Source organism: Suricata suricatta, chromosome 3, assembly GCF_006229205.1.
Source record: "Suricata suricatta isolate VVHF042 chromosome 3, meerkat_22Aug2017_6uvM2_HiC, whole genome shotgun sequence".
Lineage (NCBI taxonomy): Eukaryota > Metazoa > Chordata > Mammalia > Carnivora > Herpestidae > Suricata > Suricata suricatta.
The window spans coordinates 116,246,478-116,265,523 of NC_043702.1; the positions used below are offsets into that span (position 1 = coordinate 116,246,478).

Here is a 19,046-nt window from a genome sequence, read left to right on the forward strand (position 1 = left end):
TTTTTGCGGGACCCGTGTCTGAAGACAATCGCCCTCTGACTGGACTTGCCGCTGCCATTGCCGGAGCAAAGCTGAGGAAAGTGTCCCGGGTAAATTCGTTTCCCAGTGTCCCGTTTTCTGTGTGTGTCCTGTCCTTTGTCAGCGACTCAGTACCGACTTCAGTGCCTTCTACTTTTATGAACTACATTGAGTGAAAATTTTGAGATAATTTATACTCCAGGACAGTGGCCAGAGTTCAGTTTCTGTGAACCCATCGCCCAGACTCACCACTTACAGTGTTTGCTTTGTTTTCTGTGTTTCCTTCTGCGTAAACATGACATTCTCCCTTTCTGTCAGATATGACGCCCCACTTTGCTGCCTGCTTCGTCAGAACAGGGACATTCACCTGTGTGTCCCCTGCAGAGTGACCAAAGTCAGGAAGTTGCATTGTTGGCCTGTTAAATCTGCAGATCTGTTCACATTTCATCTGCGGTCCGATAATGTCTTTTAGAGCAGTTTTCTTTCTGAAGCTGAGATGCCGGAGTCCCTCTGGTGGCAGTGTCTCAGTGTGCTGTGATCTGTCATGGCCCCTTAGTGTTTCTTACGGGGCGTTGATGTTGTTTACATCTGCAAGACACTGATTTGTGGCTCATCCTTCAGTTTGGTTTCCCTGATAGGTTTCCTCCTGGTATCATGCATTTTTTGGCAGGTTACGCTTTTTTTCCCTGCCAAAGTTTATGTCCTTGGCAGTGTATCGAACAGGGAGATGTGTCTTATCCTGTTACTGTTTTTAGCCCTTTTTATCCTATTACTGTTGATCCTAACTTTGATGAAACTTCCACTGATTAATATAAAGTCCATGCCATTCACTCAATTGGTTCTTAGAAAGATTTTACAAATAATATTTAGATGTTTTTATTGAAATTAATGTTTCCTTCTGTTTTGAACATATCACACTCAGGGTTGTCTAACATAGGGGTTCACTGTGTATCTGTGTTCTCATTAAGATGGAGGATGCCTCTTTCTCAAGTGGAGGGAGCACCATCGGTGCGAACCCGGCCTTGTCCAAATCAGATACGGGTCGAGGGAACGGACCCCTCCCATTAGGGGGCAGTGGTCTAATGGAGGAAATGAGTGCCCTGCTGGCCAGGAGGTAAGCGAGAAATTACGTGAACTTGGTCACGATTGAGAGGATTGTGTTCATTTCATTCAGATAAAATTTAGCTGAACAATATTCTTCCATTTTGGAGAAGTAGTTGTTATACTAAGAGGCGAAATTTTTAACAGTCTGATTTACCTTCTTTCTAGGAGAAGAATTGCTGAAAAGGGATCAACAATAGAAACCGAACAAAAAGAGGACAAACACGTGAGTTCATAAAGACTGTGCCCCAGCTGGGGGTGTGAGCGCCACGCAGCATGTTCAGGAGACGCTGTCCGAGAGGAGTGGGAATTCATCGTTACTTGTTTCAACTCTTCACACCCGACAGCTTGTTCTGAGCATCACGTATACATGTCTTAGAGCATTTTTCATAAGATAGGTTGCGTTTGTGGGAAAAGGACTGGATTCTAACTGTACCGTTAAGCGCTGTGCCTTAGATGAGACCATGACCTTTCACTTGATTTTTAAAATCTCTTAGGGGCTCAGTTTCCTGCTGTTGAAAACAAAGGAATTAGACTGAATTCTGGTTTTGAACTGTTTTCCCCATGGTTCTGGGCCATGCCCACCCCCCTTTCATCTGCGCAGCACACCTGTGTCTGCTGAGTTTGGTCTTCCGTGCCGTTGCTCTGACCTGTCTGTGATATCTGGCTCCCTCTCAGTGGCTGGCGCAGCTCAGAGAGGGCACTCTCGGACAGGCCCTGGGGGGGGGAGGGTGACACGCTCGGGGTGCGAGCAGAGGAGGACAATCTGAACTGGAACGGAAGGGGGAGGAGGCTGACGGAAGACACGGTGGGAAGCGTAGCAGGAGTGTAGGACGCGGAGGGGAGTGCGACACTGAGTCCGTGTGCCAGGTTTTTAGCAGGTGCTGCGTGATTAATACGTGTTTCCATGTGTTTAGGAAGATTCCGAGCCCATAACTGCTAAGGCCTCATCGACAAGTACGCCCGGTAAGCTCAGGAGATCTGTTTCAACCTTTGTGAACCTTCTCAAAATACTAACACCCCTCAGTTAAAAATTCCCCTTTTACCTGTGTTGGAGCAAGTACCTCTTTGGCCACAAAAATGTTAAAGATTTTTGTTCACACTCAGAAGCGATGGCTTGCTCTTCCTGTGCATCTGTGATACTGAGGGATCCATTAAAACCTGCAGATTTGTTCTCATGATTCTTACTTTGAAAATCCTAATTTTTAATACATTCCATGTGTACTACTGTTAATGATTTGAGGTTATTTGCTAAAGCAAGGAGATATACGTTATCAGATGAAAGGAAGGTATTTTTAATCATTAATTCTTAAAGGTAAAGATTAAGTGAAGGGCTCATTGGTGGCTCTGTTGGTTAAGCATCCGACTTCAGGTCACAATCTCATGATTCATGGGTTCAAGCCCCACATCCTGCTCTGTGCTAACAGCTCAGAGCCTGGAGCCTGCTTCCGGTTCTGTGTCTCCCTCTCTCTCTACCCCTCCCCTGCTCATGCTCTGTTTCTCTCTGTCTCTTTCTCTCTCAAAAATAAACATTAAAAAACATTATTGGAAATAAATGTTAAATGAGCATGTAGTTAGCACTGGTGTCCATCTCAAAACGTTCTCACATGGAGAGCATTGTCATTTTAGCCGTGCATTTGGGCATTACTGATCACCAAGGAAGTAAAGCTCCTAATTTGTAAGGTAAAAGGAAAATCTCATATGAGAAGTTTTTGAGAAGTGTTTTTGAGTTCAGTGCAGTTTCTGACATTGAGAACTCTTAAGCAGAGAGGATTTCATGTGGAATATGAATAAATGGCCTATCACTGTGGGCACTGCATGTGTCCCTGCCTAGGATGTGAGACTCTCGTGCTTTACATGTCATTTCCTGTGTTTGACTAAAAGAGAAAGAGCTGGACCATCTGTTGAGCTTTGTATCTAATTTGGAATAAAGAACATGGATACATTTGATGATGTCAATGAATTAGTATCTTGAATGGCCCATAAGTAATCACTGTAGCGAAATCTCCACATTAATTCCTCCTCGTTTTGATTTGGAGACTACCAGCGACCTCTAGACTTCCACTATTTAGAAATCCTAAAAATTTTTGTTTTTTTATAATTGTTACCCATTCTCCAAAAAGACCAAGCACACAGTCTCATAATTCTCATTATTGAATGGTGACTATTCAGTACTTTGATAGCTGTATTGTAGTTAATACTGTGACTTTGTGAATTGTTTTTCCTCTTAATAGGACTCCGATCACTTTGACATTACCTTCATTAAAACGTCTCTGCTTTGTGGACCACTTATTGTAATAGCTTTATCTTTCTTCCACGAGCCAAAATTAACATGCGTGTTGTTACCACAAGCACAGATACTTCAGAGCTCCACTACAAGTGAGGGTCACAGAGCTGCTCACGAGGTGGAAAGAGCTATAAGTCCCCCCCACCCCCAACGGGAAGGGCCAACCAACGGTATTTTTATACAAACATGCTCATAATTGCATTCGCATGCTCTCTGAGGCATATCCACAGGCCCCAAGCCAAGAACTCCTCCCCTGGTACAGAGCCCTGCTCGCAGAGAGACTATTAGCCCCTGGCGTTCAGACATACAGTGTTTTAGATTTCACTGTCTGCAGTTTTCCTAGGGAGGCCTGGTCACACTTGCTTATTAACTTCTTCTTGTTTTAAGGTCTGAAGTTGTATAAGTTAGAATCCTTATAGATTTTATTTAAAAAAGTTTTTTTAAATGTCTGTTTCTTTTAGAGAGAGAGAGAGAGACAGAGACAGAGCATGAGCAGGGGAGGGGCAGAGAGAGAGGAAGACACAGAATTTGAAGCAGGCTCCAGGCTCCGAGCTGTCAGCACAGAGCCTGATGCTGGGGCTCGAATCCATGAGCTGTGAGATCATGATCTGAGCTGAAGTCGGATGCTTAAGCGACTGAGCCACCCAGGCGTCCCAGAATCCTTACAGATTTTAATTAAAGTTCAGAACTGAAATGAAAAAATTTTTATTTGTATTACTACCTAACATGCATAACAGCATATGGTATTTTGTTACTTGTTTTACAATAACTCTGGGGGCACATAGGATATTTAATAACTCATGTTCCATATTTTTAAAGAACCAACCAGAAAACCTTGGGAAAGAACAAATACAATGAATGGCAGCAAGTCACCTGTTATCTCCAGGTACCTTTGTTTTCTAAGTTTCATATTTACATGTGTATCTAAAAAGAAATGAGCATGTACATTTCCACTGGAGAAAAAGTCAAATGATTGATTTGAATGTACAAGGGAGCAGATAAACCCTGTAACCCTACTGCTGTTGGAAACCACTGAGTACATTATATTCTTAGTGATTGTCTGAACTCTGCTGTCCAGTTACTGTTAGCTAGGTTGTCTGAAATCTTAAGATCGCTTTTATTCCTCCGAATGTTTTTCTTTTGAAAAATCCAGAACTGCAGAAAAGTTGAGGGAAGAGCAAACACCCAGATGCCCGTCATCCCGATTCCCCAGTTACTAGTTTTGCCACGTTGGCTTTGACCTCCTATCTACACGTCCACGCTTGTTACCCTGGAAACGTGGAAGGCAGTTTGCAAGTTTGCTTAGCCTTCATCTTCAGCCTTCAGCCTTCAGCATTTTTCTTGAGAAGGAGGGTATCCTCCTGCGGAACCCTTGTACCATTGTGACTCGAGAAATTTAACACCGAACAATAATATTACATAACGCAGTCACATGTCCCCATTAATGTCAGTGCCGTCCTTCATTTTGTAAATGTGATTGTTGAAAGAAACTGCAAAGCAGGTGGAGAGAAATTTTATTCCTTGTTTGAGAAAGAGTAAAATAAACCCTAACGTTCTGAATTTGTGAAGTTAAGAAGATTGATTTCTCTCTCAGTTGAAACTGTAATTATAGTCAACTTAGAAAAAGTGCCCAGAAGCATGCCTGGTTCATCTAGTTTCTCCTGGGGCCATGAGGTGTGGTCTTAGCACATCGAATTTCTCAGCTGGGCGCGCTTTATTGTCATAACTAATTTATATCACAGGTCTGGAATGTAGATGAGACTTTCTCTTGATTTCTGAGACAGTTTTAAGGACTTCTACTTTTTTCCAGAGAAAAGTATGTATCTTGGGACCAAACGGATTTTTGCCTTTTCTTTCTGGTCTTTGTGCTTTATTTTTGTCTCTTAAGAAGCCTACTTGGCTCTGATTATAGAAACTTAAAAAAGGAAAAATACAGGGATAGAGCCAGTCATGAATCTGTCCCGTATTAGCCTGAATGTAAGTTTGGGTTTGTTTCTCTGGGCTGTGTGCTGGCAGAGATGGGGCAGTGGCAGAATTATGGGAGTTCCACAGAGAAATGGAGCTTTTTTCAATATATAGAAGCATCTGGTTTCTTGGTGACTAAAAGATGAGTGTGTCTGATTTTAGGGAAAAAATGCAGGAACTGCTTTTGGTGGGCATGTTTTCAGCAGAATGGAAAGATCAGTGTTCCTCAGACACCTGACCGGTGCGGCTTCTGATGTGCCTCTGGGAGGGGTTCGTATGGGTTTTCTCCAGCAGCACATCCTGAAGCTCCGTCTGTCTGGTGCGTCCCAGAGAACAGAGCTGTGGTGTCCTGTGTGTCTGCTGAGGGCTGAAGCTCCTTTTCTCCATGCCTCACCTGCATCCCCACCTTAGTGACAAGGGCTCCCTGGTGTGCGTGCCTGGAGCTGACCCCGAGTCCCTGCCAGAAGGGGTGTATCAGGAGGGACATGGAGAGGTCCTTAAACGGAGGGTGTTCCTCGATGTGTTTGAGTTCATCTAAAAAACGCTCTTCAAGGGGTACCTGCAGGGGCTCAGCTGGTTAAGCATCCGGTTTCAGCTCAGGTCATGATCTTACTGCTTGTGAGTTGGAGCCCCACATCAGGCTCTGTGCAGTCAACGCAGAGCCAGCTTCAGATCCTCTGTCCTCTCTCTCTGCCCTTCCCCAGCTCATTCTCTCTCAAAGATAAATATTAAAATAAATAAGTAAAAGATATTCTTTGAAAGAGCTTTCAGATTTCTAAGGGAAGTTAAATAAATGTTCTGAAAGTCACATTTAAAAAAAGGAGTTTTCTATAGAATAACTAAACACTGGATATTGTTATTCATGGTGTGTCATAACCATGTTCTGCTCCATGGATGGATGGCTTCTACTTTTCTGAAATGGAAATGCTGAAATTATTGGTGGTTTCCTGACCACTCGTACACCTTTTGATAGATTTGATCCAGCCAGTGATAACTGTCTTAAAATGTCACCACCACAAGCAGTTTTAAGCCATAAGAGATTTTAAAAGTATATTTGAAAGACTCAGAACTATATTGCTTTCCTGCCCATTTCCTCCCCTGTTTTTTCTAAGACCCAGTTCATTGGCCACTTTACGTTTTTATTTAAGTGCACCTCACCCTTGCAAGGCGGTGAAGGTACCCCTTTCTCATATGAATATCCTTGTCAGAGTTGTGTTAGTGTAAGATGGATTCATACCTTATAATACAAAGAGAAACTTTGTTGTGCTGTGGTCATTAAGTGAAGACATCACGTAGTAGAGTAAAGCCAAGAATGTTAAATCCTTTAGACTATGACTGGAATGTACCATTGGAAACTTGGTGGGCTCTTTCTGTGGTTTTCAGTAAGAGCTCACGTCTATTCAGGGTAGAAAAAAGTTGCTGATGTGCTCCTTGAGAAGACTTAATTCCGTATACTTAACGCAACAGTGGCTTTTACTATGTGTGTGCGCGTGTGCGGTCTGCACGTGGTGGTTCCCTTTCTGTGCTCAGTCATCGTCAGGAGAGGCAGTGAGCTCACGTGACTGTAGATGGAGTTTGTGTCCAAGTACCGTCTTCTGGACCGGAAAAAAAGGTGGTCTGAAGGTTAATGGACTCCTTTAATTGTTTTGCTGTGACTGCCAACCTGTAAAACAGTAATATCATGAGAATTACTTTTTAAAAGTTTTCTATTGTATTTCCCTTTAAATGGTTTTTCCCCTTCATAGACGGGATTCTCCAAGGAAAAATCAGATTGTTTTTGACAACAGGTACTATGATTCATTACACAGGTATCACCCTGATGTGACTTTGTGATTTGAGACTTTTAACTGACACGTTCAGGGCAGGGCTGAGCTTTTTCTACCTGGACTGGTAATCACCACAAGGGGGATACTCGGGAAGGTTGAATCTTTCATATTTAGCTTTATTGAGAACACTTTCTTAAAACTCTAAGGGATGTGATTAGAACGTTACTAGTACCCCCCTCCGTGCCATCACTGTGTAGCTGGCTCCAGGTGACTGCGTGGTGAGCGCGTCCACAGCGCTAGGATAGACTCTGGGCCCCTGTGTTTTCTCCACGCTCCCTGTAGCTGGCGCGCTTTCTTCTAGAGGCTGTTCTCCGTGTAAGCGGAGACAAGACCTTCAAAAGGTAGAGCGGAAGATTTCATACTGTTTGTTAGTGGATCACGGGAATTTATTACAGTCACCAATGTGAAAAAGTGATTCTTTGAGGAAAATCTGTCTCCTACGTACTTGGCAGTGAATTGAATGTCTTTAACAATCTGACATCCAGCATTCCAAACAGATTGTTTTCTGGGATAAGTCCTGTTATACCATTTTTCTTTTAATTAAGGAAGTTCAGAGAAGAGAGAACCATGTATTTTTAATTTAATTAAAAACTTGAGAATTTTTAAAAATTCTCAGGTGCTTATACAATAGTTATAATTAATTTGGCAGAATAAGGACTTAAATATTATAGTAGTTATTTTACAGGCAGGTATCCAGAAGTAACACAGAAACCTCTGGGAAACCCTCATGTTGTTAACAATTCGGTGAAAATCCATGGGTTAGAAGTAACCAAGATATGCCCATGTTATTATATGCACCTATTTTTAAAAACTCACCTCAAGTCTACTGGGAACATGACTTAAATAGTATACGGGGGTGGGGGTGTCTCTGGCACTGAGTCAGGAGTTCTGCAATTGGACTGTATTTGGCCAAATTGATACTAGCTAAAGTTATTTTCATGCCATTGATGGTTAAAAGATTTAATGTTTGTCAGCCAGTTAAACCTGCATAAAATGTTTATATTACAAGTGTGAAATCATTTTTTTCTGCTCTTTTGGGGGTGGTTTAATCATTGTAACCAAAACACTTAAAAAATTTGCTTAGCATGTAAGAGAGAAAAATAGCATTTAATAAGATTTTCTGTTCTTCTTCTTCATTATCTTGCTGCTTTTCCACGTAGGGCCCCCCACCCAAAGAAGGTTGATAAACCTTTTTTTTTAAAAAAGTGGTGATTACTTCTTTCCTTCAGTATGAAAAGTTCCCCCCTTTAAGTTAATTATCATGAGGGTGGGCGTGGGGAGGTGGTGATGGTGGTGGTGGTGCTGGTGGTGCTGGTGGGGGTGGGTTGCATGTTAGCATGAATTAAAATTTCTTAATTGCATGTTTCCTCAATCATTTATTATATAATAATGTTTTATATTGTTTAATAAACACGGCTATATTCATAACATACCACCCGCCTAATTACCAGGCTATAGGTGCTCATGTGAATGTCAGGGGGTATTCATTCTAGAACTTAGGAGAGAACGCGCTTGTGGTACCACTTCAGTGTAAGTAGAAGAAAAGCAGAGTAAGTGATAGTGTAACTCGGGCGAGCAGAAACAGACAGCACAGGGAAAAGAAATGCACGCAATGTGTCCGCCAACCCTGAAGGGTTCTCACTAGCTCTGACTCTGCATGGAGTCCCTGCCTGACGTGTGGGTCTGCCCATCCTCGGTGACCGGGTGGTTTAAGCGGTCCCCTCAGCAAAGGGAAAAGGGTTCCCTCGCAGAGGGAAGGAGCCATGTCCTATAAATCTTCTTACCCGCTCCCCATGCTCAGCTCATTGCTTATTGAAGGGACTGCTCCGAAAGGTGTTCTGATCCAGCTAATGTGACGTCTGATGAAATCACATCGGCTGACTTGCTTCCTCACAGCCTTTTAAGCAGTCATATGTTTGATGTTACAGCAAATTAACTCAATGGTCCATCTTCACAAACGGTGTCTCTGGGTTTGGAATGTAATAAGACTTGTAAGAATTATGAAATCATAACTTTGCAAAGTGATAGATACTGACATTGGTCCTCTGCGAATGTGACAATATATGACTTAACTGCTGGTTTTTGTCTACATTGCTCGGTGGCGCTCAGCGCGGCTGCTTTGCCAGGCCAACCAGTACCCAGAGGTGCTCCTGATAAGACCCCAGCTTTCCCCCTGGGGTTCTCTCTGGTGGCAAGGACTTGTTTATTTGATACTGAAACTTCTGTTTCAAGTGCCCCTAATTTCCAAGACTGACTTCTTGTAGAGTTTTTAGTAGAGCCCAACCTTCTGCAAGTGTAGTCATAATTGGCGGTCTGCTTCTGTGTGGCATTTCCTTTAAAAAAAACAACAACAGAGTTTGTGAAAGTAGTCAGCTGGAAACACACCGTTCCAATGACACCTCCATAAAATGTCATCTGGAAAATGTGTTTTCACCATCAGCCAAGACACAGAGTCTGTGAACTGATGCATACTAGTGGGGAGTTTGCCAGATGCACAGGGGGCACCGCACGGTTCCAGAAGAATGAGACCGTGCTGCTCCAGCCTGGGCGTCGTGGCCCGTCTCCTGTGTCCGTCCTGGTCACCGTGCCTCACTCGGCCTTGCTCCAGCCCTGCCCGGAGGACCTGCTCCTCTGCCCTTGACTGAAGGCACGTGGCCGTGCCGTTGCCATCGAGTCTCTGTGCAGAGCACTGCAGGCGCTGAGCCAAGTAGAAATACCTCCTGCTTCATGTTCTGATCAGTCCTGCAACTTTGACATTTAACTTAACACAGTGTGCTGTAAGAGAAGGACTTAAATCTGGTGGTGGGTTGGGTTGGTGAATTTGCAATTTTTTTGTGAACTTCTTAAACATTCTCAGTGTTGTTTACCTGTCCTGGAAATTCCATTTGTACAGACCAAAATCCGCACCTTCGTCACAGCCCAGTGCCAACGGTGTCCAGACAGAGGGGCTAGACTACGACAGACTGAAGCAGGTAGGTGTGCACACTGGCAGCTGCCTCTGGTGCACTCGTTTCTTTTAGAAATGTCTTGTGTGCACATGTTAGATGGGTTGTGAATGCACTTGAAAAGAATGTGAAGTTAAGGGGTGCCTGGGTGGCTCAGTCAGTTGAGAGTCAGAGTCTTGATCTCAGTTCAGGCCATGATCTCACAGTTCATGAGTTCAAGTCCCACGTCGGACTCCACACTGACAGCAGTGAGTCTGCTTGGGATTCTCTCTCTTTGCCCTTCCCCAGCTTGCATGAGCATGCTCTCTCTCTCTCCCCTTTCTCAAATAAACATTTTAAAAAAGAATATAGAGTGTAGATATTTTTATACAAATGAAACAGTGGCCTTAGTACTATATTATTTTTCCAGACCTTAATTTTTTTGGTTCAGTGAATTAATGTGTAAAGTCCCAGCAGTGGCTTGATGGTGCAGTGTAAACTTTAAACGTAAGTGCGTGGTGTGTAATTATAAAGGGAAATGGCCTGGCTCACTAAACACTGGCAAAAATGAACCCAGCAAACCTGACCTTGTCCAGAATGTGAGGGAAATGGCCCTTTCATAGACTTTTGTTTTCTAGGAAGCAGTTAGGGAAAACAAATCAAAATAAATATTTTCTCTTTGAACCCAGAAATTTCACTTCCAGAAATGTATGCTAAGAAAATATTATAGAAGTATACAGATAGATGGTGTGGGGGAGCACCAGTAGCCATTCAGGAGTCACAATTGAGAGCACTTAATACTGAATTATGAGCCCTCGTCTGGGCTGGCAAAATGCTGGCCGACCAGTGCCAACAGTTATCTTACCTTTATGAAAAAGAAAAAGATCTTGTCCATATTTTGGATACATTGCACATAGATGTACATTGTACATGGACATACGTCATACAGGGACACGTGCGTAATACATGGACATATGTCATACAGGGATGTAACTTGTACATGGATGTGCGTCGTGCACAGACATACTTTGCACTCGACATGCATCGTACATGGACGTACTTTGTATGTGACATGTATCATACATGGATGTGCTTTGTACACAACATGTATCAAACATGGATGTGCTTTGTATACGACATACATTGTACGCAGATGTGGTTTGTACGTGGATGTGCTTTGTACATGACATGTACATGGATGTACTTTGTACATAGACATGCATTGTACATGGACGTGCTCAGAAGCAGGAAAGAAGTGACACATGAGGAGATTGTGGACTTTCGAAGATTTTACTCATAGAGGAGGTGGAGTACATTTTTTTAAAAAAATGGTGTTACAAAGATTGCAAGGGGCAGGCTCGACAGAGCAACTGAACCCAGAGGAGCTGTATCGAGAACGTCCCCTGGGTCCTCCCACCCCACTCGCTTCCGGGCCTCTGACAGTGGTGACCACACCAGGCCCTGTGATGGCCTCTTACTGACCCGTGGTGGACGTGTAGGCCGGGCGCTGGCTGGGCTCATGGTGTGACGCTGTCGGGGGATCCTACAGGAGGCCTGCCCGACCGGGTGTGCACTCTGCCCACGCGCCTCAGGGGTCCTGAGAAGGCACACTGCTCAGCGCTGTGGCTCCGTCAGTAGTTCCAGTCAGGGCCAGGACCCAGATCTTTCTTCAAAGCACGTTCTGGCATCACTTATTTTTTTAAATGCTAGCAAATGTTTGTAGCTCAAAGGGGTGGATAATGTTGCAGTGATAGGCATTCAAACTTAAAGTCAAATACGAATTAAGGAGAGAAATACTAACAATAATGTCAGATAAACCGAATTTTTATAAACCGCAAAGCATTTGAAAAGTTAAATTGAGTTATGCAGTTTGAAAAGGAAGCTTGAAGTCACTGATAAGAAAGCTCCTATTTTCAATTATCTAACGTGGCTTTCTTTTCTTGAAAAACACATTAAAATAGAGTACTTGTACACACTTGAAAACATGGTACATTCTTGGCCATCTGAAGTAGTGGAGGAGAAGCGAGGAAAGGTTGGGTTTTAGCACGGATTTTCATACTGATTTGAGTAAGGACATCTGTTGGCTGTTCTGATACCTGCTGTGCTCGCTCCTTATTGTAAACTGGGGGAGTTACTGATAGTTTCAACCTTATTTTAAACCTGAAAAGCTTTTAAAGAAAATGAGCCTTTAACAGAGCAGTTTAATCTTACTGAGGTGTGCAGTGTTAAAGAAGGTTGCAAATTGGAAACTAACCCATCTCGAGGGTAGCTGTTACCTTTCAAATTGCATTACCTTGTCAAACCCTTTTAGTTGTCACATGACACTGTTCTTGGTAATTTTTTAAGGGGGTGGAGGTGTCCGTTATTTCAAAGTGAACTTAGAAATGGAGATTTTTACAAAATCTTTGAGGGTGGAATGGTGTTCCCAGAGGAAGGAGCGCCCAGGTTGGCACCGTTAGATGGTAATGACGGGGGTCACGTGAGCACCGAATGCCTCGAGCAGCAGCCCAGCCATGTGAAGGAAGTGCAGGAGGCAGTGAAATTCATGTTTATACATCTGGTTTAACCTAATTTAATAAAATATTTCCCTGTGTAACCAGTATTTAAAAATTACTAGAGTTATTACACATTATTTTCATCACGCGGAATCTTTGAGCTCTGGTGTATGTTTTACGCGGGCAGTACATCTCAGTCCAGACTGGCCATGTGTCCGGTGCTCATGGCTGTGTGTGACTGGTGCCTGCCATTTGGGACCGTGCGGGTCCAGCAGGACACCGTCCACCCTGGCGTCCACCTGTTGGGGCAGCCCCTGAGGGCCCTCCAGGGGGGTCCTGGGTTCTGTGATACATAGTTGGGCAGCTGTGGTGGGATTCCTGCGGAGTCCTGTGTGTCAGATCGGCTCACGGCTTGGCCGGGGTCTGCTTGTCTGGTGTACACTTCCTGTTCCTTGAACTTGTGTTCCGCATCACCTCTCAGACTGGTCCTAGAAGACAAGGTTAAGAGCAGAGCTAGTATCTTTTCTAGGAATTATCTGAGTCCTACCTTTCGCTGGATGGCAGAGTTATTTTTAGTTTTAGAAAGCTTTTTGGTGTTTGAGGTGTTGCTAGGCTAGAATCAGCAGAGATTGGGAGGACTGTTAAAACATGATTTGCCAAGGCTGCTCTAAGACCTAAGTGGTCTGCAAACAAAACTATACACCAAACTTCATGTATTCTCAGAATTTTACAACAAGCAAGAGTATTTGTAGCAGTAACTCTTTTCTGTATTCCTGTTTTTCTCTTATTAATGTTTTAGGATATTTTAGATGAAATGAGAAAAGAATTAACAAAGCTAAAAGAAGAGCTCATTGATGGTGAGTATCTAAACAGATTTACTGCCCCGTGTGAGGATGCCCATCTTTAAGGAAATGCACATAAAGAAATAACTAGTTTATTACTTGGGGGACATAAAACAATTACTTTTGCATAGTATCCTGCCCTTCGAGTGGCTGGGGTTGTGGGAAGAGCCCTCTCCTTACAGTGGAAGCTGCTTGTAAAAACCGGGGTAAAGAAGTTCCTGTATCTCAGGTGTGGGGTCCAGGGGAGCTGGCCCTTCTCCAGCCTGTCCCTCAGTCCCACCCGCTGCCCTCTTGTTCTGAGCCCACAGCGTCCACCTGTTCATGTTGTACGCAAAAGGGAGAGAGCAAGTGGATGAGCGTGTGTGTGTGTGTGTGTGTGTGTGTGTGTTTACACATAAGAATTAGTACTAGCTTTGTATTAAGAAACCAAAGGTCTGTTCAGGGTCAGTCCATCATCTTTTTGCTGGGAGTTTGAACACAGTTGCTAAGATTCTTAGGAATGAATCTGTCTTCTCCACATAAAATTTACTGGTAATACATTTCCTTCTACCCAGCGATCAGGCAAGAACTGAGCAAGTCCAGTTCTGCGTAGAGAAACAAACCAAGGAGAAGCAGGACTGTAGTCGGAGGAAGAAAAAAGACCCCTGTGAACAAAAGCTGTTAACAACAACCCCCTGTGTTTTGTGAGCCGTGAGAAGAAAGTGGACACGAACGATCGGAAGGAGGAGACCCAGCACACTTGGGAGCCTCCAGATGCTGTTACTCTGGCGATCAGCTATTTCCCTCCCAGTTTGCTGCTGCTTTCTGACCTTTTCAACAGGATGGAAGAGTCGGAAAAGAGTTCCTATGTAACGGTTACGCAGAAAATCCTAAACCCATCAGGCAGAATCGCCGTGCATTGAAGTATTTTCATATCAAGACAAAATCGCACGTTTTCCACAATCCATTGCTAAAATAAAGAGGAGAAAGGCTTAAGAAGTTTGTTTTCAGAGAGTACTGATGAAGAATTGAGCAAGTTACGCTATCGTATTGTAAATGTTTCTCTCAGGTTTGTCTTCCTATCACATTTGATATTCCGTAATCGAGGTCAGCCCTGTGGAGGTTAAGATCCTAAAACGTGAACAGATGGAATTGTATGTGCTTTTAAAGGGCGATATTTATAAGAAAGTGTCCTAAAAATGATTTGTCTGGCTTGAGGAATTTTAGAATGATAGGAAGTCTCTCGAGTTAGCCTTCATGCAATTTTGTAGATTAAAACATAAAATTCATCCAGAATTTAAAGATTAAGATGCCTTCCTAAATTGTTAAAATGCTTTACCAAATCTATGACTCCTACATAACACACACCAGTGGTCAAATGTAAAACAATATATTGTAGATTTACTGTAGGTTTTCAACCTTTTTTAGATTTATGCATGTGGACATTTTTATAATGTAATTACAACCACCACAAAATTAGCTTTTTTAATTGCAAACAGTAATGCATGTCACACTAATAATGTAGTGGCCTTTTCAAGGCCTGGGCCCAGGGAACACCTTTTGTAGAGTGTAGGGGGGGTGGGAGGAAGGGAAGGAATAATTTTTCATTTAAAGTTAATTTCTGCATTGTCTTTTTTTTCCTCAATTACCTGCATGAATAATAACGAGGACTATTTTGTGACTTTAATTGGTAAACATGCTAGCAGAACCACGTACTTGATCTTTTACATCATGTCTTCAGCTGTTTGTATGTTAAGTGCAGTAATTTCAATGGTCTGGAACATGGTTCTGAGCTTAGCACGAATCACATCATCCTGTGGGACTTGAAAACTTGAGCCCCGAGTCTGAGGTGCCCTGCAGCCAGACAGGTGCTCAGGTGTGTGTTCTGACCAGGAACCTGCGTCTGACCTTCGTTGTGTGGAGATGGAAGTAGCGATGTCAGCAGCAGTAAGGTCACAGGCGTCATTCATGTGGCAAAAGGGACCAGCAAGGGGCTCTGAGTAGTTCTATTGTCGTGACAGAGTGAGACTCGGGGTGGGAGGAAGGGATCCCCCCCCCACTCGGGTGTGTGCATGTGCGATTGTAATCCACGCCCTTCTCCTGGAAACTTGTGAAGATTAAAATAGGGGAGAAATTCTATATGTTGGCAATGATTTTTCTTTTTTTGAAAGTTTAGGAAATCAGAAATTCTCCAGGCTCTCCATCTTGATTTATGCTTCAGTTATGTGCCATATTGTTTTGGAATCTTTGATTATCTGAAGTTTTACTAAAGTTTTGAAGAAATGATCCATCTTCATCTGCTTTCTCGATTTTGTAATCTCAGTTGGTAAGGCGGCACTTGTCGATAGCGTAGTTTTCTTGAGGCTGCAGATTTGCCGCCATGACCCTTCCAAACAGTTTGAATGAGGGAGTCCTTTTCCTGGTTACGGTAGTTCCTGTTTCTGTAGAAACTGCAGTTTTAGATTAATCTGTGATGGATGAGCTCTCCTCATCCAGCTCGACGGTTGTGTTTTCTATCACTCTTCATTGTCAGGCAGTAGTAAAGGCATTCAAGATGCCACAGGCTTCTAAAGTACTGTTTTCTAGAAGAAATAGGCATTTTTCATCTTTATTATTGTACTTTTGGTTATGCAGACACTTTGATGGTATAAATGCTTCTGTCCCCTAAAAATCTGGTGAGAAATCACTTGATTTTGTTGGTTAAGTTAGTCTATAGTAGGATAGGATTCTGGGTACACGTGGTCCAAAGTAAGAAGAAAGACTACAGTAAAACGCTAGATCTTAAAAAGGAGCCGGTTTATGCACTAACTGTCTCGTGCCTTGGTCTAACATTAACAGGACATCTGTGTAAAATGACAGCAAGAACCAGTGTTGAATCACACCATTTTCCATCCTTTTGCATTATCCCAGATTCTTTACAAGACGTTTGATGAAATCACTGTACACATTCACTGTCCTACGTGACAGTTTTGTCATTGTTAGAGATGTCAGTAATTAAGATGGGAAGCAGAAGCTTAAGTTATTTTCCTCATCAGAGTGAGGTTCCTCGGAACCCCGTCAGACGATGGTTTTCGCGCTCCAGTCCACGGGCTGTCTGAAGCCGAGTGCAGTTCAGGGGGTCCTTTCTGGTTACAGGAAGGCACTTCTTTCCTCAACACTGTGATCTGACCCGTGACAAATCCGTCCTGTGCGCTGTGTAAATGGCCAACAGTCCATCGCAAACCAGCTGAATGTACACACCTCCCGCCGGTGCTGACGTCTCTCCGGGGCCACTGTCCCGGTCGCAGGTCGCCCACACTTGGCAAGCATCCAGTGTCCGTCAGAACCGAGGACGAAACACTAATGAATGTTGGATTATCATGCTTTCGGTGTGCTTCCTCTTTAGACTTTTCGGTTCTCTGCCATTTTTACCGTACTGTTTCATTTAAATTTCCTACACGCTAACTTCGTTTGTGTGATTGAAATAAACTTGCAGTATATACATGTTGCTTGTGTGTGACACTCAGATACTACTGTGAAGTAGGCTGTTGGCCCTGAAATAACGATCTGAACGCAGAAAGCCCACGCTCAAGCCGGTGACTTCACTACGAAAGGTTCACGCGGGGGACGTCACTGTCCCTTCGGAAGTCCCTAAGTCCAGCACACTGAGTGTCGAAGGCAGAGATGCGGTCGTGTGCACTTCCTGTTCAGATGACCATTTCGTGGCCCCTCTCCTCTCCTTTCAGCCCCGCTTGGCACAGCCTCTCCCAGTCAAGTTTGATTTTACTCTGTTTTGTTCTGCAGCCTAGAAGCACATGCTCACGCACACCATCCAGGCTTCCTGCATGGTTTGCACTGAATTCTAAGCAGTGGAGTCTGGTCTGTAGTGTCCATTCCCTCGGGGCGCTGAGCTCGACGCCTTCCTGGAGGCAGCGAGGCTTCTCACCCGACTTCATGAGGTGCTGATGTTCCAGTGCCGCTTTGCAGCTCGAATGTGTTCATCGGAAGTACGGCCATCCTCAGCCTTCTTGTTTACCCACACCCGCGTCTTGTTTTCCCTCTATCAGCATCCATAGTCCCCAAAGTGTCAGCTGCTGTCCCTCCCCTGTCCAGTCTCGGGCTCCTCCCTTCATGTGTAAATCACAAACCCCCTCACAAGCACATTAAGCAGCATGACAAGCGCTGAAGTCTGCGCAGCTACCCTTGCATGGGTCCGAGGCCTCCTGTCTCCCTCCAGTGCTGCTCTGAGGTGCTCTGTGGAGCAGGGTCACTGTCACTCCTGTTGGTGGCCATCATCACCTTGTAACCCCGCCGCCTCTGTGGCTGGCACATGAAAATGACGCCACATGAAGTGAGCTGCGTGAAAGCTCCGCAGAGGCCCCTGTGCCGGTGTACTGCTTGAGTGTGTGCGCCTCCGCAAGCTCCGGGACGTGGAGGGTCCCAGGAGCGACAGCGGGAGCGCCGGCGCCCCGTGCTTCCGACCTGTCACTGAACGGGCACGCACGCTTTATACTTAGATACTTCTGCACTTAGAACCGGAAGTGTGTGTCTGAGAACTCGTGAATCTGGGGTAGGGAACATTTCCTTTAAATATTTTTTTAATGTTTATTTTTGAGTGAGACTGAGACAGCACAAGAAGGGGAGGGGCAGAGAGAGAGGGAGACGCAGAGTCCGAGGCAGGCTCTGGGCTCCGAGATGTCCGCATAGCCCAATGTGGGGCTTGAACCCACAAGCTGTGAGATCATGGCCTGAGCTGAAATCGGCTGCTCAACCGACTGAGCCCCCCAGGCGCCCCCAGAACATTTAAGAGTAGCCTTCTCATGGGTCTGAGCACAGTAGACGAAGATCCTAGAGCGGATGGCCCTTCGGGAAAGGGCGTTTACGTGAACCAAGCCCTGCCGGGGTTTGATATCCCGGTGGGCCATGGGCTGTGTGGGTCCCCTTATGTGTTCTCTAGATAATGGTTGAGGATCAAGAGATTTTTATATCTTAATGATACCAGAAGAGTGAAACCTTCAAATTAAAAACAAAAGCCCAAGATTGGTTAGAAAAGAAACTGCTAGAACATTGAGTTTAGGGTGGCCTGGGTGGCTGGCACCAGCACGTGCCGACACTGGCACATGCCGGCACCAGCGGTGTAGACCCCAGAAAGCAGCTGGGGCCACCTGGGGAGGACACATGTGTGAACGCTGCTCAAGTGCAGGCCTGGCATGCATACCCGTGTTCCTAAGTGGCTTGTCTTTATAAAGTAACAGTTTTTATGAGTGAGGGAAGTGGATGCCTTGTCATAATAGTGACTTAGGATGGGCTCTTTTTGTTAAAACTGAAAAAAATCACACATGAAGACCGAGAGGACAGAACAAACAATAAAAGGACTTTTCCTTCCAATTATTACAAATGTCTGTTCCCAGAAACTCCCTAACCTGGCCTCAAACATGCCAGTGCACCAGCCACCAGATAGGACCTTGCCTTTGTGGCATTTTGAGTGTCACTGTCTGTTTGAATAAAAATCATTAGGAACATTCATGTATTTCATTAGAAAACTGAGTCTGGAGGAGTCTGGGTGTCTCAATTGGTTGAGCATCCGGCTTCGGCTCAGGTCATGATCTCACGGTTCATGGGTTCAAGCC

General features: G+C 44.3%; 1 protein-coding gene across 1 annotated transcript in view; it reads left to right on the forward strand.

Annotated features, from left to right (window-relative positions):
• Positions 1–16,920, forward strand: part of ENAH (ENAH actin regulator) — a 117,032-nt gene extending 100,112 nt beyond the window's left edge. The window contains 8 exon segments of the mRNA XM_029934918.1: positions 1–89; positions 987–1,132; positions 1,288–1,345; positions 2,037–2,085; positions 4,226–4,292; positions 10,091–10,169; positions 13,416–13,473; positions 14,013–16,920. The exon segment at positions 1–89 is cut by the window's left edge and continues 100 nt beyond it. Coding sequence (XP_029790778.1) covers positions 1–89; positions 987–1,132; positions 1,288–1,345; positions 2,037–2,085; positions 4,226–4,292; positions 10,091–10,169; positions 13,416–13,473; positions 14,013–14,050 — 584 coding nt within the window. The 3' untranslated portion in view covers positions 14,051–16,920.
• Positions 16,921–19,046: the final 2,126 nt, after the last annotated feature.